General features: G+C 42.3%; 1 protein-coding gene across 1 annotated transcript in view; it reads left to right on the top strand.

Moving 5' to 3' along the window:
* The first annotated feature begins 831 nt into the window (after positions 1-831).
* The window catches only part of pip5k1ca (phosphatidylinositol-4-phosphate 5-kinase, type I, gamma a), a 76,899-nt gene continuing 55,899 nt past the window's right edge, over positions 832-21,831 (top strand). Inside the window, 1 exon segment of the mRNA XM_029632391.2 lies at positions 832-1,197. Coding sequence (XP_029488251.2) covers positions 1,077-1,197 — 121 coding nt within the window. The 5' untranslated portion in view covers positions 832-1,076.

The following is a 21,831-nucleotide window of genomic DNA, read 5'->3' as shown; positions in this document are numbered from 1 at the left end:
TGCAGGAGGGACTAGTGCATTTCACAAAATAGATGGCATCATGAGGAAGGAAAATTACGTGGATATGTTGAAGCAACATCTCAAGAAATCAGTCAGGAAGTTAAAGCTTTGTCGTAAACGGGTCTTCCAAATGGACAATGACCCCAAGCATACTTTCAAAGTTGTGGCAAAATGGCTTAAAGACAACGAAGTCAAGGTATTGGAGTGACCATCACAAAGCCCTGACCTCAATCCTATAGAAAATGTGTGGGCAGAACTGAAAAGTGTGTTCGAGCAAGGAGGCCTAAAAACCTGACTCAGTTACACCAGCTCTGTCAGGAGGAATGGACCAAAGTTCACCCAACTTATTGTGGGAAGCTTGTGGAAGGCTACCCAAAACGTTTGACCCAAGTTCAACAATTTAAAGGCAATGCTACCAAATACTAATTGAGTATATGTATACTTCTGACCCACTGGGAATGTGATGAAATAAATAAAAGCTGAAATAAATCATTATCTCTACTATTATTATGACATTTCACATTCTTAAAATAAAGTGGTGATCTTAATTTACCTAAAACGGATTTTTTACTTTGCTTAAACGTCAGGAATTGTGAAAAACTGAGTTTAAATGTATTTGGCTAAAGTGCATGTAAACTTCCGACTTCAACTGTAATCCTTATCACACTTGTTAACCTCATGTCGATAACCGTAACCTTAAATTAAGACCAAAAAAGCCTTTTTCATCTATTTTTATAGCTAATTTTGACTTTGCGGCTATGGTAACTAGTGACAACCCAAGCCAATGGAAAGCAGCAGTTCCTCAAAAATCAGTCTGAGGCAGACGGAAAAGGGTAAACCCGTGTCTACAGCAGCAAGTGCAGTCGAACTGAGAGGATTTGTGCCGCCGACGCGCTGATAACCACCGCACAGATGCCTGGCCCTAGGCCATAACGGATATCACCCGACATTTATTTTTTCATATCATCGTATGGTTTAGCTGTAGGACGTAGAATAACAACCGTTTGGTTTCGCCGAGTCGCACCATCGCTGTTGGTCTTTCATTTGGAGGGCTCGCCCTTTCTCCGGGAGTCTGAATGGAAGCAGCAGCCGAGGGAGCAGTTGGGCTGTCAGAGGCGAGACCGTTATCCGGGGCTACAGCATCAGAGGATGCGGACACTGTCATTGGAATTAGCTACGGAAGGGACAGTGACATGGGTAAGCATTTATTTGTATTGATAATATCTATAACCGGCATTGTATTAGCTATATTGATGCCAGTTACAGCCGTGGCGGTGATTCATCTACTTTTAGCCAGGTAACGTTAACATAGCTAGCCAATAAACCATGCATGGAACGGAAGCTAACTGTTAGCCACACTGACTCAGCTAGCTATCAGATTAGGCCGGCTGTCATTGAGATAACAGTTACTAACAAACTAACCCACTAAATAGCACGTTAGTTTAACTGCATACAGGGGGGAAATAAGTAATTTTTCAATGGTTTTAGCTTGGACATTTCACCGCTCGTATTGCTGCCAAACCGGGGCGCTCCGGATCGTGGTTAGCGTGGACGGTTAGAGGAAGCAAGCCTCCATAGGCTTGATGAAGAAGCATACCAGTGCTGCTGCCATGTAGTGTGTAAAATAGGACCGGCATTATTTAGCTAGCTACTATCTTGGAAATTAATCTTAAAAATTCTATTTTATTAGCCTTTTCCCTCCTATTTGTCTTATCTAGTACAGGATGAAATACTTGTCTGCCTGATCCTGCTTTTCTTACTGCTCCACCTGAATCATTCGCACAAGATGTAGAGAACTACTGAATCATGAGACATTTGATTTGTATGTTTTGTCATATAACTAATCAGGTCTGATAGTCCGGAGCAGCTCAAAAAGTGAAATACAGATGCTCTTTGCAATCTATTAATTGATATTAGAAGGGCCCAAAAATGAGGGCATGGCAGCCCTAATATTTATTTACATAATCCAATTTGGCTGCCAATACGGACTTTGGCAAGGTGATTTTGAATTATTGTTGCCATATATAATAAAACATCTATTTGAGTAGTGGACCAGTCTTCAACAATATGCCAGGTATTATTATATTTCATAAGCAACCAGCCTACAGTGGCAGAAATGGCATGGAAACACCAGAAATCAACTTGTAAGCCACTAGAATTTTGTTGAACTATTACATGAAACACCTCAACAAATGTCTTTAAAAAGTTAAAAACACCATGTTATTAAGTTTGCAGGGTTTTTCTGTCATTGAAGTTCAGTGTTAAAAAAAATCAGAATGGAAAACACTTTCAGTATAAACTTAAACAACTAAAACCAATTATAATGTATGTAGGAAAGATAATAGAGCTATGTATTTTAAAAATATATAATCTTTGAGAACTAACAATCACCAAAATAAAAGCTAGATAGTCAGGGAGAATTTACCTCAGAACAAGCTAACTATTGAAATACAACAACGCATTTTAAAGTCCCCCAGGGATACTTGCAACTGTGATTCTTGAAATGCAGAGTATTTTTTTAAATCTGAAATGATACTTTTGTTATATTGTTTGGTAGTTCAGTTGGTTAGCTAGCTCTGTCTCATTGACCAAAATGTTGCTAACGCTAGTTAGCTAGCCACTTAATATAACTTGTTTTCCCGAAATGTTAGTTAGCTAAGTTAGCCATGTCATTAATATAACTCCCATCTGCTGTTGACATCAGTATATCATTTGTGAGCACTAGTTAGCTCCAAAAGTGGTTGGTTATAGCTTTGACAACATGTTGATAGTGAATTCTGCGCCATTCATTGGCTAGCTACACTACATTTTTTTTAACAGGTTCCGGTGAAGCAATTGTAATGACAGTCCACTAGGCTTGGGCGGTATACCATATATACTGGGTATTTGGAAAAAGCCACGGGATGGTTTTTCAATACCGTTAACAATTTTTTTGAAGTTGTAGATACTTTTTAAAGTAAATACCTGCAGTCAACCTGTGCAATACGTTAGGAGATAATGCAGAATGCGTTCTTCATTTCAACTGTCACATTATTTTACATTATGAACCTTACTGTTGTTCCCCAGAACAGTTGAGACAGTCATGTGTTTGTTTGTAAATAGCACAACAGGAGAAAGCTGGAGCAGGTGAGTCTAACTGTGTATTGACAGTGGTTGTGTTTTATATTGAAAGTCGTGTTTTTTTTCTTTCTTCAATAGAGTGATCAGGGACGTGCAACTACAGTTTTCCTTCACAGAAAATACATTAGTGCAACAAATTCAGCAGAAAATAGCTTCATTTTCATCAGATGACAACAGAAGTGCAACGCTATTTGGTTGGCAGCCACACAATTAAATGAGCTTACAATGAAAAAGCATGGTATTTTTTGCAAAAATGGATGGCCATCATATTTCTAATCTTTATCATATGAAGAATGCCAGCTACATTTTCTAATGTTTTGCTTAAAGTTAATCTTACATTTTACAGGAGAACAGTAGGCTGGCTACACAGAGAAAAGTAACTACACATCAGTACTGTCTGCTGAAAAAATGCCCTTTTGTGAATTCTCATCTGAGTGGAGAAGTGCAACTGAAGCACAAAATTCAGCTGTCTGATGCTGAGAAAAAATTACAATAAGAAGCATTTTAGATCTACATTTACAAAACGCATCAAGATATTTTAAGTTATCTATTTTCCTGCATGAAAAACGCAGAATTGTTAACGCGACCCCTAAGTTTAACTTGCTATGTAAGTGGCTTAATTAGTAAGGTGACGGGGCATCATATTGTGTTAGCTTTGAGTCGTGTTTGAGAAGTCATAGCCCTTTTGGGTGAGTTGTTTGTACAGCTGCCACTATCTTGATTTTCTTGCGTTTTTTTCTCCTCCTCGGCCCATCTGCTCCTTCCCCATCTTCCCTGAACATAGCAGGCAAGCCCATTGCCCTAGCGACTCCAGACTCCACACAGACACAGCATGTAGGCCTACACATGATGCTCCAGAGCCAGTACCTTTCTTACTTCAGACAAGCATGCGTCCAAACTTTGTTCATTTGCATAATGCCTCTCATTCACATTAATTAGTAAAATGTCCAAACTCACCAAAAAGGACATTTGGTAGCTCCTACCTATAACTTTATGAGCTGGATTGCCTGCCTTTACAATTAGTTATTTTTTTCATTTGCGCTTGTTAATAAAATATTTAGCTTGCTGATTTAATGGATATTTGCTACTAATTGAGTTAATTTTGTTAGCATTCTGATAAAGGTGTTTTGCGCCGACAGAGATGGACGCCTCGCTTTGCGTTTTTTACATATTATTTATTACACCGTTACCCCAGGAAATCTTAAGTCTTATTACATACAGCCGGGAGGAACTATTGGATATAAGAGCTATGTCAACTTACCAACATTACGGCCAGGAATACGACTTTCCCGAAGCGGATCTTCTGTGTGGACCACCACCCAGGACAATGGATCGGATCCCAGTAGGCGACCCAAAACAACGGTGCCACAGAAGGGGCAGATGGAGCCGTGTTCTGGTCAGGCTCCATAGGCGGGCACACCGCCCACCGCTCCCGAGTATACTACACGCCAATGTCCAGTCTCCTGACAAGGTAGACGAAATTCAAGCAAGGGTTGCCTTCCAGAGAGACATCAGAGATTGTAACATTCTTTGTTTCACGGAAAGCCGACAGAAACAAACATCTCTCTGGTAAGAAGAAGGGCGGGGTGTATGCCTTATGATTAACGAGTCGTGGTATGATCATAACAACATACAGGAACTCCAGTCCTTTTGTTCACCTGACCTAGAGTTCCTTACGATCAAATGCAGAACAAGATTATCAAACAAGATAATTCTTAGATTATAATCACTGCCGTGTAAACCCCCCCTCGACGGCCCTGAAATAACTTAATTGAACTCTATATAAACTGGAAACCACATTTCCTGAGGCTGCATTTATTGTAGCTGGGGATTTTAACAAGGTTAATCTGAAAACAAGGCTTCCTAAATTTTATCAGCATATCGAATGCACGACCCGGGCTGGCAACACCCTGGATCATTGCTACTCTATTTTCCACAACGCATATACAAAGCCCTCCCTCGCCCTCCTTTCGGCAAATCTGACCATGACTCCATTTTGTTGTTCCCAGCCTATAGACAGAAACTAAAACAGGAAACGTCCGTGCTCAGGTCTGTTCAACGCTGGTCCGACCAATCTGATTCCACGCTTCAAGATTGCTTCGATCACGTGGACTGGGATATGTTCTGGATAGCACAATAGCATTGATGTATACGCTGATTCGGTGAGCGAGTTTATTAGCAAGTGCATCGGTGATGTGGTACCCACGGTGACCATTAAATCCTTCCCCAACCAGAAACCGTGGATTGATGGCAGCATTCGCGAAAAACTGAAAGCGCGAACCACTGCTTTTAATCATGACAAGGCGACCGGAAACATGACTGAATACAAAACAGTGTAGCTATTCCCTCCGCAAGGCAATCAAACAAGCTAAGTGTCAGTATAGAGACAAAGTAGAGTCGCAACTCAACGGCTCAGACACGAGACATATGTGGCAGGGTCTACAGTCAATCACAGACTACAAAAAGAAAACCATCCCCGTCGCGTACACCGATGTCTTGATCCCAGACAAACTAAACAACTTATTTGCTTGCTTTGAGGACAATACAGTGCCACTGACAAGGCCCACTACCAAAACCTGCGGGCTCTCCTTCACCGCAGCCAACGAGAGTAAAACATTTAAACGTGTTAACCCTCACAAGGCTGCCGGCCCAGACGGCATCCCTAGCCACGTCCTCAGAGCATGCGCAGACCAGCTGGCTGGTGTGTTTACGGACATATTCAATCAATCCCTATCCCAGTCTGCTGTTCCCACATGCTTCAAGAGGGCCACCATTGTTCCTGTTCCCATGAAAGCTACCACACTGCACACTGCCCTAAAACATCTGGACAAGAGGAATACCTATGTAAGAATGCTGTTCATCGATTACAGCTCAGCATTTAACACCATAGTACCCTCCAAACTCGTCATTAAGCTCGAGAGACTGGGTCTAGACCCCGCCCTGTGCAACTGGGTCCTGGACTTTCTGACGGGCCGCTCCCAGGTGGTGAGGGTAGGAAACAACATCTCCAGCCCGCTGATCCTCAACACTGGGGCCCCACAAGGGTGTTCTCAGCCCTCTCACCCATGACTGCGTGGCCATGCACGCCTCCAACTCAATCAAGTTTGCAGATGACACTACATAGGTAGACTTGATTACCAACAACAATGAGATGGCCTACAGGGAGGAGGTGAGAGCCCGCGGAGTGTGGTGTCAGGAATATAACCTCACACTCCATGTCAACAAAACTAAAGAGATGATCGTGGAATTCAGGAAACAGCAGAGGGAGCACCCCCATATCCACATCGACGGGACAGTAGTGGAGAAGGTTGAAAGTTTTAAGTTCCTCGGCGTACACATCACGGACGAACTGAATTTGTCCACCCACACAGACAGCGTGGTGAAGAAGGCACAAGAGCACCTCTTCAACATCAGGAGGCTGTAGAAATGTGGCTTGTCACCAAAAAACAAACTTTTACAGATGCACAATCGAGTGCATCCTGTCGGGCTGTATCACCGCCTGGTACGGTAACTGCTCCGCCCACAACTGTAAGGCTCTCCAGAGGGTAGTGAGGTCTGCACAAACTATCTGCCCTCCAGGACACCTACACCACCCGTCACAGGAAGGCCAAATTAGACATCAAGGACAACAACCACCCGAGCCACTGCGTGTTCACCCTGCTATCATCCAGAAGGCCAGTACAGGTGCATCAAAGCTGGGACAGAGAGACTGAAAATCAGCTTCTATCTCAAGGCCATCAGACTGTTAAACAGTCACCACTAACATTGAGTGGCTTCTGCCAACATACAGACTCAATCTCTAGCCACTTTAATAATTAATAATTGGATGAAATAAATATCACTAGTCACTTAAACAATGCCACTTCATATAATGTTTACATACCCTACATTATTCATCTCATATGTATATACAGTACTCTATATCATCTACTGCATCTTGCCTATTCCGTTCGGCAATCGCTCATCCATATATTTATATGTACATATTCTTAATCATTCCTTTACACTTGTGTGTGTATAAGGTAGTTGTTGTGGAATTGTTAGATTACTTGTTAGATATTACTGCAAGGTCGGAACTAGAAGCACAAGCATTTCGCTACACTTGCATTAACATCTGCTAACCATGTGTATGTGACCAATAACGATTTGATTTGAATAGACGCCCAATGGGCTTTTTTTTTGCGTTTTTGGTGCAATGTTGTGGACCAGGCCAATAATACTGTATATTCCGAGATGTGAGAAGGACGGTATGACGATATGAAAATCTGGATACCGCCCGATCCTACAGTCCTCCACAACATACCCAATAGTTTCCTGATTAGCAAGGGGTAGTCTGTGTTTATTTACTTTCATTGTGTATTAGAAACTGTTTGAGATCACTGCGAGGGGATTTCACCAGTGATTAAATGGGGAATTGGGCTTCCCAGCAAAATGTTGTCCGAGGTTACAACAATAACCTTTGTGAAATCTCAATTGAAATGTCATGTTTTTTCTGGATCAAAAAGGGGCTTAAGTGGTGCGTGTGACAGGGCGCGGCAATGGGCGCTGTCTGCACAGCATAATGTTAGGACATTTTAAAGGCCTCACTTGTTTAGTTTTTTTGTAGCAATTTCATAATTTTTAAGCCAATTTTCTGCAATTGTCCATGGAGCCAAGATACACTTTTGCAGTTTTAATGTTAATTTCCTGCAATTCTACACATTTTGCCAAGGAGCTGAGAGAAAATGTTGGTCTAACAGAGAACCCCACTGCCTTCCAGAGATGGATGGTAGCTGGACCTGAGCTGGCCAAACTACTGGTTGATTTTGAATCCCAGCTTTTGAAGTCCATCACACCAGCAAGCATTCAAAAAATAAGTGGCCAGCTTGTGCAACACAATCTCAAGCATGGGGAGCCCATTCCTACTGTAGATAAATGTCCAGAGCTTCTGGTTTTGGATACACTCAATGTGCAAGCAAAAATGTCATTACCTCTGACCGCACCATTGATTAACTAGGCACTTCTCAATATAAAAAAATAGCCCAAGGAAGTCGTTGTGGATAGGAACACTTCCATCCATCATAACAACAAGAGGATTAATTTACCACTGCTTAAAAATGCTAAAGCAAAGCCAGTCACAAAAGAGAGAAAGCAACTATCAGCATTAAAAAGTGATTGTAGACTTGTCAGGCGACATTACATTGCGAGGAAGTTACGAGATGGAACCTGGACAAGTTTGTCTCATTAGAATACACCAATGTCCTCCAGCCCTTTCAAATAACAGAATGCTTAACCTGCCAACCCCAAAATCTGATCTTCTAGGTTTGATCGTTGTAGATTCCTACCCACCTGTGCCCTCTTCTTTTGATACCAAAATCACTGATGGAGCTTTCATTGTCCGTTCCTTGCCTACCCACCAAGTTTCCACATTTGGCAAATATGGCAGTAGTGGGCAATTCCAGTGTTATGGATGTGTCACGAACCGGCTCGAAGCCCGTAACAAAAAAATGGGAGACAACGTGGAGATAAGGAATAAAAAATATGTATTTAGTAACTGAAGTAACCTATATACAATAAACAATGGTGTAAGTACTCAGTAGTGTAAGTGAGTGGTTGTTTGCAGATATGTGATAATGAGGGGTGTTGAAGGGTGCCAAAGCCACAAAAATGCCACAACCAAAATCCAACAGCGTGTCTGCATGGAGAGAGTCTCCTCAATGAATGGGGAAAAGGTGTATTTTCTCCCGGGACACACCCGGGCCCAGGTGTGTCCCATTTCGCTGAGGACCCTCCCGGCTCCGCCCACCGACATCCTATTAAGGAAACAAAGGGCAAAGAGAAAGAATTCGGCAGACAGAGTAGGAGGGTCGTCACATATGTGACATTTGCAGACAAAATGAGAAACAATATGTCTCATAGAATTGACTTATCAAAGGGTCCTCCCGAGTGGCACAGCTGTCTAAGGCACTGCATCGCAGTGCTAGAGGCGTCACTACAGACCTGGGTTCAATCCCAGACTGTTTCGTAGCCATCCGCGACCGGGAGACCCGTGAGTCGGCACACAATTGGCCCAGCGCTGTCGGCGTTAGGGGAGGGTTTGACCGGCCAGGATGTCCTTGTCCCATCATGCTCTAGCGACTCCTTGTGGCGGGCTGGGCGCATGTGCGCTGACTTCGGACGCCAGCTGTACTGTGTTTCCTCTGACGTTGGTGCGGCTGGCAGGGTCATGTTTCAGAGGACGCATGGCTCTTGAACTATGCCTCAGCAACTCCTGAACTTCTTACAGGAGTTGCAGTGATGGGAAAAGACTAACTACTATTTCGACATAACGGAGTAGGGGACAAAAAGGGTTACAAAGTACCAAAAAAATAGTAAAATACAGTTGAAGTCGGAAGTTTACATACACCAAATACATTTAAACTCAGTTTTTCACAATTCCTGACATTTAATCCTAGTAAAAAATTCCCTGTCTTAGGTCAAGTAGGATCACCACTTTATTTTAAGAATGTGAAATGTCAGAATAATAGCAAAGAGAATGATTTATTTCAGCTTTCTTTTCTTCCATCACATTCCCAGTGGGTCAGAAGTTTACATACACCCAATTAGTATTTGGTCGCATTGCCTTTAAATTGTTCAACTTGGGTCAAATGTTTCAGATAGCCTTCCACAAGCTTCCCACAATAAGTTGGGTTAATTTTGGCTCATTCCTCCTGACAGAGCTGGTTTAACTGAGTCAGGTTTGTAGGCCTCCTGCCTTGCACATGCTTTTTCTATAGGATTGAGGTCAGGGCTTTGTGATGGCCACTCCAATACCTTGACTTTGTTGTCCTAAAGCCATTTTTTGTGTGTTTTTTGTTGTTGTTGAATTTTACCCCTTTTTCTCCCCAATTTCGTGGTATCCAATTGTTTTTAGTAGCTACTATCTTGTCTCATCGCTACAACTCCCTTACGGGCTCGGGAGAGACGAAGGATGAAAGTCATGCATCCTCCGATACACAACCCAACCAAGCCGCACTGCTTCTTAACACAGCGCGCATCCAACCCGGCAGCCAGCCAAACCAATGTGTCGGAGGAAACACCGTGCACCTGGCAACCTTGGTTAGCGCGCACACCAAGCTTTAATTGGAACTACCTTTCCCGCATCCGGGAGAATTGTCATCAACTACACTAATTAGCATAGCGCAACGGTCAAAAAATATTACTAGAAAATATTCATATTCATGAAATCACAAGTGAAATATAGTGAAACACAGCTTAGCCTTTTGTTAATCATCCTGTCATCTCAGATTTTGAAATTATGCTTTACAGCCAAAGCAAGACAAGCGTTTGTGTAAGTTATCGATAGCCTAGCATAGCATTATGTCCAGCTAGCAGCAGGAAGCTTTGTCACGAAAATCAGAAAAGCAATCAAATGAACCATTTACCTTTGATGATCTTCGGATGTTTTCAATGACGAGACTCCCAGTTAGACAGCAAATGTTCCTTTTGTTCCATAAAGATTATTTTTATACCCAAAATTCCTCCGTTTGTTTGTCACGTTATGTTGAGAAATCCACGGTCACGACAACGCCATAATATCGACAGAAACATGGCAAACGTTTTTTATAATCAATCCTCAAGGTGTTTTTCAAATATCTATTCGATATCATCAACCGGGACAATTGGCTTTTCAGTAGGAGCGGGAGGAAAAATGACTACCTCTGTCTTTTACGCAAGAATCACTCTGAGAGCCCTCAGCTGGCCACTTACGCAATGTAATCGCTTACGCTCATTCTTCAAAATAAAGGCCTGAAACTACGTCTAAACGCTGTAGACACCTTAGGGAAGCCACAGAAAAAGGAATCTGGTTGATATCCCTTTCAATGGGCAATAGGGATGCATAGAAAGACAGGGGTTTCAAAATAAGAGTCACTTCCTGATTGGATTTTTCTCAGGATTTCGCCTGCAATATCAGTTCTGTTATACTCACAGAAAATATTTTTTGCCTGCAATATCAGTTCTGTGTAAACTGTGTATTTGTAGAATTTGTATTTGTTGCATTTTTGGGAGAATAGACACATCATCAAAAGTCTGTGAATCTCAGTCTTACACGGAACCCAAACCGGGGTGCGTCATCGTGCATAAATGTATTTTGTCCCCCTACACCCAACGTGATCATGACACTCAGCTTAAAATATCAAAACAAACTCTGAACCATTGACATTAATTTGGGGACAGGTCGAAAACATTAAACATTTATGGAAATTTAGCTTGCACTTGCTATCTAATTTGTCCTATTTAGCTAGCTTGCTGTTGCTAGCTAATTTGTCCTGGGGTATAAACATTAGGTTGTTGTTTTACCTGAAATGCACAAGGTCCTCTACTCCGACAATTAATCCACACATAAAAACGGTCAACCCGAATCGTTTCTAGTCATCACCTCCTTCCATTGTTTTTCATCGTTTAACTTATATGGTATGGCGATTGGCATCTAAACTTTCATAGTATTACCATGACAACCGGCAACAGTTCGACTTTCATTCACCCACGTGGTTATAACCAATGAGGAGATGGCACGTGGGTACCTGCTTCTATAAACCAATGAGGAGATGGGAGAGGCAGGACTTGCAGCGCGATCTGCATCAGAAATAGGAATGACTTCTATTTTAGCCCTTGGCAACGCAGATGCTCACGAGCAGTGTGGGTGCAATAATTGAATAACATAGATTCCTGAATTTATTTAGCAAAGCTTGCGCACGCGACGCGAGGTGTAGTCAGGGTATTAGGGTAAAATATGAATAGGCATTTTGAAAGTTAGGCTTGGCTACACACAGACAACAATGATGAAAATATAAACATTGTCATATGTACTTTAGAGAGGAAGATTCTCCATTATGGATGTGACGCTGTGCAAAATGAGTGTTTATATATTAAATATTTCAAACTTCATCATAATACTTTTGTCGTCATCTGAAAATGCAGTGTACCTCAAAGAACCAAGAAATCACAAGTATCTTGAATATTTATTTCATAGGCCACACCTGCGTTGTCTTGGCTGTGTGCTTAGAGTCATTGTCCTGTTGGAAGGTGAACCTTCGTCCCAGTCTGAAGTCCTGAGCGCCCTGGAGCAGGTTTTCATCAAGGATCTCTCTGTACTTTGCTCTGTTCATCTTTTGCCTCGATCCTGACTAGTCTCCCAGTCACTGCCGCTGAAAAACACCCCCACAGCATGATGCTACCGCCACCATCCTTTACAGTGGGGATGGTGCCAGGTTTCCTCCAGATGTGACGCTTGGCTTTCAGGCCAAACAGTTCAATCTTGGTTTCATCAGACCAGAAAATCTTGTTCCTCATGTTCTGAGAGTCCTTTAGGTGCCTTTTGGCAAACTCCAAGCGGGCTGTGTTGTGCCTTTTACTGAGGAGTGGCTTCCATCTGGTCCGTCTGATTGTTGTCCTTCTGGAAGGTTCTCCCATCTCCACAGAGGAACTCTGGAGCTCTGTCAGAGTGACCATCGGGTTCTTGGTCACCTCCCATGACCAATGCCCTTCTCCCCCGGGTGGCCAACTCTAGGAAGAGTTTTGGTGTTTCCAAAAGTCTTCCATTTAAGAATGATAGAGGCCACTGTGTTCTTGGACCTTCAACGCTGCAGACATTTTTTGGTACTCTTCCCCAGATCTGTGCCTCTACACAATTCTGTCTCGGAGCTCTACGGACAATTTCTTCGACTTCATGGCTTGGTTTTTGCTCTGACATGCAACGTCAACTGTGGGACCTTGTGTAGACAGGTGATTGCCTTTCCAAATCATGTCCAATCAATTGAATTTACCACAGGTGAATCAAGTTGTAGAAACATCAAGGATGATTAATTGAAACAGGATGCACCTCAGCTCAATTTTCAAGTCTCATAGCAAAGGGTGTGAATACTTAAGTAAATAAGGTTTTTATATTTGATAAATTATAAAAATTCCTAAACCTGTTTTTGCTTTGTCATGAGGTATTGTGTGTAGATTAAGTGACATTTTTTATTGAATCCATTTTAGAATAAGGCTGTAACGTAACAAAATGTGGAAAAAGTGAAGGTCTGAATACTGTCCGAATGCACTGTATATCATGATGTCCTTCCTATGAAGGGTTAAACTTCTTAATTTTAGTTAGGTCAAATGGTTAAAAAAAAAGTTTCATTGAATTATACCCTACCAGTGGCACAGGGTTTGCACTTTCATAGACATTTCTTGTCAGATTGTAAATCGCCTCAGGCTTGACATTTGCAGTTCACTTTCACACACAGGGCAGACTACACAGATAAAGAGATTGTCACTGGGGCGGTACCCATACTTACTCAAGGAAGTAACAAACTCGGCATGATCAGTGAATGTTTCTTATAGATTTTTAAGACCTTAATTCTGTTTATGAATGTAAGACCTTTATTATTCCATGTGATCATATGCAAAGGGGTGGCAGGTAGCCTAGTGGTTAGAATGTTTGGCCAGTAACCGAAAGAGTTTATTGAAGTTCATGGCAGCTGAACCATTTCATCCCCTTGATTTGGATTTGTCCACTTTCACCTTCTCTATGACAAGACAACCATTGTGTCAATAATCTGAGGAAGGATCACTTCTCGAAGCTGTAAAATTCAAACCGGGCAGTGGACCAAACAAGCATTTGGTCAACAAGTCTGAAAGCCATCCAATCGTCACCTTCACCAGTAAGATTTGGATGGTCTAAAACAGTTGATTCCTAGACACTTTTGTGGACACTCTTAAGAGGCTGACAAAGCTTGCAGAGAATCCATGATGTGACGCTGCAAAAGTGAGCTTTCTGTTCTCTGGAGTGTCAATGCCAGGATGCTCGATTGTCGTGCAATCTTTTATTTTCTTCACTAATCAGAATTTAAGGAATACATTTGGTGTATTAATACTTGATTTCATGTTTGTTTTTTGAAAATGTTACTTAATAAGCTGTTTTAAATAACTATGGATTCATTACCATCTCCATTGGAGTCCATTTTGAATTCCACTTCTTGGTTAATTTTGAAATAAGCACCCCTTCTAGGATATTTTCATGTCATATCAATGTTTTATATAAAAATGTCATGGTTGTATTCACTTCATAACGTTTTTTTTTTCTAAGGCCCTGGACTGTGAACAACAAATACATTAGTACCTGTGGAAATTCTGAGCAAAACAGACAGTGACTGCAAAGATCCTCATAGGCTAGTTTCGCTATCAACCGAGGCCATGATCCCATACTTTGAGTTATAGAGTACCACAGTATGAGTCATAATACCCATAAAACCTAGAGGTCAAACAAGGAAATGGTTCCAATCGTTTTTCCACCATTCATTTTCCCATAGAGGATTTTAGAAACACTTAAAATAATGGCTGTTTTTCATGTAGGCTTACCCTGGTGTGACGTTTTGGTAACTGTGTAAATCTTTAGGACAAGGTGACTTTTATCAGTATTTACCCCCCGAAAATAAAATGCAAAATATCTGCTGATGTGGCTATCATAAAGAACAAAAAATGTCACAATTATCTGGACGAGACTGACGAATTGAGTCAAAGGTAAGAATCTCTGGATTAACTATCTAATGTTAGCGAAATGTTGTAATTAATAAATAAGCAACATTTCTTTAAATTGACAATTCTGTGAACTGTCGTTTTAAATTGACACAATACCTGTTAGCAAAGGTGTCCGCTAGAAATGACGTGCAGGAGCTTGCAGGGATTTGTAGTTTTGCAATGCTAATTAGCATTTTCAAATCAGAGTTGATAGAGCCAAATATATTGATTAAAAGTCACCTTGTTCAAAAGATAGATTTACATGGTTATCAAAACGTCATGCCAGGGTAAGCCTACACGAAACACAGCCTGTCACGTTCGTCATAAGGAGTAGACCAAGATGCCGTGTGGTATGTTTCCATCCTTTATTTTGGAATAGAAAAGTTCAAAGAACAAACTAAACATGACGCTATAATAATGCTCACAGGCAACTATACAGAGACAAGATCCCACAAAGCACAATGGGGAAATGACTACCTAAATATGATCCCCAATCAGAGACCACGATAAACAGCTACCTCTGATTGTGAACCATACCAGGCCAATATAGATAACCCACCCTTAATCACACCCAACCTACCAACATGGAGAATAGACAGCTCTCTATGGTCAGGGCGTGACTGTACCCCCCCCCCCCCGACCGCAAAACCTGACTCAATAAGGGAGGGTCCGGGTGGGCATCTACCATCGTGGATACGTCATCGGAGGCCCCGGACAGCGGATCGTCGCCGTACCGCGGATCGTCGCCGGAGGCCCCGGACCGGGAACCCTCGCCAGAGGCTCTGGACCGTCGCCGGAAGCTCTGGACTGGGAACTATTGCCCGAAAGCTCTGGACTGTGGAGGCGCACTGGAGGCCTGATGCGTGGGACCGGTACAGGTGGCACCGGGCTGATGACATCCACCTCAGGGCGAGTGCGAGGAGGAGGCACAGGACGTACTGGACTGTGGAGGCGCACTGGAGGTCTAGAGTGTAGAGCTGGCACAACCCGTCCTGGCTGGATGCTCACTTTAGCCCTGCAAGTGCAGGGCACTGGCACAGGACGCACTGGGCTGTGAAGGCGCACTGGCAACACAGTGTGTAGAGCCGGCGCATGATATCCTGGACCGAGAACGCGTACTGGAGACCAGGAGCATTGAGCCGGCACAACCCGTCCTGGCTGGATGCTCACTTTCGCACGGCAAGTGCGAGGAGCTGACACAGAACGCACCAGGCTGTGGATGCGCACTGGAGACACATTGCGTATCTCCGCAAAACATGATGCCTGACTGGTCCCACAAACAAAGCGAACAAACAAATCGTGAAGCTATAATAATGCTCACAGGCAACTATACATAGACAAGATCCCACAAAGCACAATGGGGAAATGGCTACCTAAATATGATCCCCAATCAGAGACAACAATAAACAGCTGCCTCTGATTGGGAACCATACCAGGCCAACATAGATATACAATTCACCTAGATAACCCACCCGTAATCACACCCCGACCTAACCAACGTGGAGAATAAACAGCTCTCTATGGTCAGGGCGTGACACAGCCCTTATTTTACGTGTATCTAAAAAAAGAATGGTGTTAACACGAATGGAACCATTTTGCCGTGTGACCGCTTGATTTTATGGGTTTCATGACACCTCCAATGTGGGGTTCATGGCACATGGTGAATGGGCAAGACAAAAGATTTGTGTGCCTTTGAAACGGGTATGGTAGGTACACCGGCTTGTGTCAAGAACTTCATCACTGCTGGGTTTTTCACACTTAACAGTTTGTATCAAGAATGATCCACCACCCAAAGGACATCCAGCCAACTTGACACAACTGTTGGAAGCATTGGAGTCAGCATGGACCAGCATCCCTGCGGAACGCTTTCGAAATCTTTCACACAAGCTGAATTTGAATACACAGTCTAGGTTTTTTCCTCTTTTTATTTTTCTCAGCTGTCAACACTGTGGACTCATTCCAAATCCCTTTACCCGACAGTGCTTGAAACCCCAATTTCTGCATGTGGCTTCTCTGTTAAAGGCTATGGAAATGAGGTTTGTGGGGGTTTGGCTCATCTCTTCAATGTTGGTGATAGTAGATTGGCTCTTTTTGAAATCACTTTCCTTATCACTGTATTTTTGGAAGCGGGACTGAAAATGACCTGCATGGTTCAGAAGAGGTATTTGCCTACCAGGCCATTGCAGTTTTATATTATAGATTCTTTATGATCACTTTCTCAAATACAACTATGTAGCCTAATACCACTCTTCCGTCTCATTTTGTATGTTTGTATTGAACTGTTGTTGATGCATTTAATCTGTTTTAGCCTGCTCAGGGAATACGGATGAAAAATAGCTTCATAGATAACTAGCAGTTTATTAACACTGACATGAGAACAGAATATGAGTAATGTGTAGTGTCCATGTCAACTAAATGGGGTGAAGAAATTTCTAATTTATTAATCCCAGCCCAATTTCACTCTTTGGGGATATTTATTGATACATTAGAGATGTTTGCAAGCACAAGCTCGTATTTCACATTAAAACGTAGGCCTAACTATTTACAGTGCAGTCAACATGTCATGTTACACAACATACTTTTAATGTCTGTTGCGTAATACATGTGCTCGGTCAGGAATCTGTACAATGGCTTGCCTCTTAAAGATGTGTGTGTGGAGGTGCTGAGACGGTGGTTGTCAGTCAAGTTATTTTAGCTGGTCCTCTAAACTGTACTGCAAGGCTAGAAGATTTGACCATATCCTTTGTGGGGAAAAGTGCTGACTTTGACAAGAGGCAAGCCAATAATTCAGGACATAACTCCCATGAATCAGTCTGAGGGACTGCTGCTCAGCTATGGGTGAAAATGAAAGTTCAGTTTACTAGGGGGCCCCAGCCGGTGTCAGCTGCACCAGGTGTGCACATTGCACTGAATATACATAAATGTACAGGAGTGCATGATCTTTATACATGTGTAGACTAAACATAAGTCATGCTATTCTGTCATTGGGATTTGTACTTTTATAGCCTATTACATAAATAGGCTTACTGATGGAGTGTTAGTAATTTGACTGGTGATGTTTAATTTAGACTCGATCCAACTAGCAAATAGGCAAACATCGCTTTCCACAGACATGCAGTCAAAGCTTTCCGTGTAGGAATGTCAACGGACATATGATGTATAATTGTTTTCTCACGCAGTCACAGAGAACCATTAGCATCTCTGGAGACCCACAGTCATTTTTGATATAGCTTGACAAAGTCTCTCAGGCAGATTGATATCGCTAGCTACATTCTGTCTGAATGAATCTGCAAGCCAGAATGTGCAAAGACTGTTGTCCATTTGAGCTCTTTGGAGAGCAAATCAGCATTATTTTTCAGGACATAGAAAATGTATACTTCACATTGACTTTAATGGTTGATAATGTAGGCTACTGGTGACAGAACAGTTCCCCAACATCTCCCCAAGCAGACGATGTAGCTACTGTTGTGGAAAAATTCTACTGGAGATAAATCGGCTTCCCTGCTGACATGTCCTTGTTTATTGTGTCAGGAAGGATTCTTCTAACATTACAGGTCCTTTCACTGTGCTATCTTGACTTCACAGTTTAGTCTAAATGTAGTATTTCACTCATACTTTCACCGCACGCACAATAAGGTCATGTGTGTTTCCTCTTCTGATGTAGAGCTTCCGATTCAAAGGTTCAGCTGTTGTAGTTGATAAGCCATAATGGGGTTGTTGTAGGTTGCTCCACAGACCTCTTCAATATGCTGTTGCCTGCTCTAAAAAGGTCTTTCTTTGGCCAATGTTTGGTCGGATAAGAGATCATAAAAGTGCATTCTGTCTTGAGAGCTTTACGATTGAAAATAAGTAGACTAGCCTAAGCCAGCCCACCAATAAGCCACGGCTATTAATTACATCAGCATCACTAATGGAAAGTGAAACCAAGATAATCCGATTGTCACTGCTGAATAAGGATAAAATCAAAATGATTGGTTGATTGTGCCCATTGTTCTGTGAAAATGTCAGCTGTAACATATGGCCTCACCGTGTTGTTGAGTTTTAGTTTTACACGAGATCATCATGTACTTAGTGAGAACACGGTGTGGGAGTCACTGTGGTTTGTTAAATAATCATCTCACCATTTTGTTCCATTCAGGCCTTCACACTCAAGCAACCATAATTTTTCTCTATAGATCAATGAACAGTCAGGCTGACAGAATTAATCTCACTAAGGCCTATCTCCTCTCCTCGGCCCCCCCCCCCCACACTTCAGTACCTCCTCTCCATTGTGAGTCAGTGAATCCCTTGGCTTACCCACTCGTTCCTCAGCATCCCTCTTTCCTTATCTCTCCCTCTGTTCTTTGCTGTAGGCAGCAGTTGTCAGAAATGCTGACAGAGGCACAATGGTGTGCTTCGCTGCGTAATTTGCCAATGATCCATTTGCCTTCCTCCCGTTCTCTCCTCTTTCTCCCTCCCAAGCGACGTGCTACTCTCAGGGTTTCTGTAAATCTCGCTGGACAGAGCTTTGACCGGAGTCCTCTCTGATCTTTTTGCGTCATCTTATAACAGGCTAATTGTGTGCTTTTGCGTGCATATACTGATGTTTGCATTGCCTCTGGATTTATGGGTAAATTGACTACATGGGTATGAATGTCTTTGTTTTTTGGCTGCTCTTTTGGCTACCCTTGTCTGTGTGTTTTCATGTTTTCATGTAGGCCCAGTTTTCCAGTTGAATTATATTGAAGAACCATGGAGGCACCATCATCATCCCCTCTGCTCTGCATGTGTCGTTGCCAGTCTGCACGTGAGGGCAGAGCTCAGCTTCAGACTTTATTACACAGATGACATCACTATCACGGTGTCCTGTTGTGTACCCAAATCAAAGGTTGCTGCTGATTCTAATTACACAGCTCTGTGCACACTGCCAATTGGAGCGGTTATTATTTCACACCCTGGTACTAGAGTCTGAGATAATCCAGAGCCGTTTGAACCTAGCCCGTCCCCACTAAACCGTCTATCAAAATTGCTCCTCTGTCTCCCGCTCTAATTCCTCTGTATTTTATCTTCAAATACGTTACGACTTCAAAGTTATTTAAAAATCCCCTCCAGAGTCTACATGACACAGTGAAATTCTTTGGACTGGGAGTTCTCTATATCAGTGCTTAAGTCAGGCTGGCGGAAGAACATTTTATATCCATACACAAAGGCATGAGGAGAGCTTATCTCACAGTCTTGACTGCTTTACTGGTCTCTAAATATGAAAGTAGATGGAGCAACAGTTTCTCTTAAGCATGGGAGGGATTCAGGGGATATTAGTACGCATACAGGGGTCATTTTTGAGAGTAGTAGCCATCTGTGCTAATGCTAAGGATGCTGCGGCACACTGGATTACTTATGCCAGTATCATTCAATCTCTCATCATTATGGGTCGGAATCCAGACATTATCCTAGAACTCCTCAGGGGTTAGTAACATCAACTATGAGCACAGTTACATGCACACAATAATATGATTGTGAATAGTCAGATTCATGTAATAGTTTGTTTAAAAAGTTTACATGCTTTGCAAGAAGAACGATTTCCCTAATAATACTGTTTACATGGACACACCTGAAATCAGGCTACATGATGGGTAATTTTATAAATGCAGAAAATTGCCAATCATAATAAATGTTCTACCACAGACCATGTTATTTTTGTGAGGCCTATTTGAATCTGATGTACAGTGAACATTCAGTATACATTCAGTATACATTCAGATGTACAGTATGCATTGTGTATGTGAAAACTCTTTCTAAGATGCATACTTTCAGTTTTTCCCAAACTCGCGAATAAGAGGGAGGCTTGCGCTACTGGTGCTGGCACATGTGCAGATCAAATACATAGCTGGAACTCTGATTTTAAGCTGTTTACATGTCCTAATTAGAAAGATTGCTCAGAAAACCAGGTGTTTTAATCGGCGTATGCTCACTTTTATTTTGACCTCAGGACGATTAAAGATGAGCAGAGTAATGCCAGGCGGACACTACACAACTTTTAGAATCCTAACATCGCTGAATATCTCACATTAAACAACAGTATTTCCTGCACTTTTTTGTTGTTGTCTTGCCAACGTAGTAGTGCGCACACTAAACAATGTGGCGCAGACGGTGGGGTCACACTACAAGGTTATTTACTTGGTTATGAGGCTCCTCGATACCACGCTGTCTCCTGAAAACAAGGATGTGATCGTTACAACGAGCTGTGGCTCAAAGCAGCCTCAAATGTTTTCAGGCAGACATTCACGCTTGCCATACAGAGTTGAAATATCTAGCCAATACATTTTGAATTGAATAAAGAGCTTGTCAGAGCTGTTTGTCACTTTGGCAAGTACATACGCATACCAGTAGTAGTCAAAGTTCTTGCGCGAGAGTCTACACATTCTAGGTGACGCGATACCCTGCATCTCACTGACTTTTTCTCAGTCGGGCTATTGCTGATCATCGTTCTCAATTATTGTAATTGCAAATGTCACGCTACAAGAGCATTGCAGATTTTGTGCCAATTTAAAATCAAACATGTTTGAATATATCAAGGCGTCTGGATCTGTCCAAAGACGGGATCGGTAGCCCTCAGATTGCATCTATGACCCGCTCACATGAAATGAGCGTCGGTGACGGCCGTGCACCCCGAGTAGGCAACATCGTGGAGATTTTGTCTCGGATTTCAAAAACGGGTCTGGCAAAGGGGCCAAAATCGTGTATTGTACGCCCGGTTTAAGGTGTTTACATGACTATTTCCAAACTCGATTTACTGCCATAATCTGTTTAGTATCGAATTATGAGTGTCTGTAAACATACTCCATGTTACTGGACTACTAGCAGCCATTCTGCACTGACCTCAAAGCATCACAAGAACATAACTTGCTCTAGTGAACTAGATCTGAATTCTGGGTTAGTCAGATGGCAGGTTAGTCTAACTCAGTCAATCATTTACTACACTGAATATTCTGTTACTGATGAATGCAGAGTTGACAGTCAGGGCATCATTGACACAATGTTTCACAAAGTATAGAGATGCTGGGGGGGTTCTGAATCTGTAATGGAATTGAACAGTGAGGAAGTTCATTCATTATACAGCTGGCAAACTTACTGAAGGAAGTTCATTCATTATACAGCTGGCGAACTTACTGAACCTTCTCTCCACTGTTTGCTATTCATTCAAAACCATCT

This window comes from Oncorhynchus nerka, linkage group LG24, assembly GCF_034236695.1.
Source record: "Oncorhynchus nerka isolate Pitt River linkage group LG24, Oner_Uvic_2.0, whole genome shotgun sequence".
NCBI lineage: Eukaryota > Metazoa > Chordata > Actinopteri > Salmoniformes > Salmonidae > Oncorhynchus > Oncorhynchus nerka.
The sequence above is the reverse complement of the archived record's forward strand: the minus strand, read 5'-3'. Positions and strand labels throughout refer to the sequence as shown.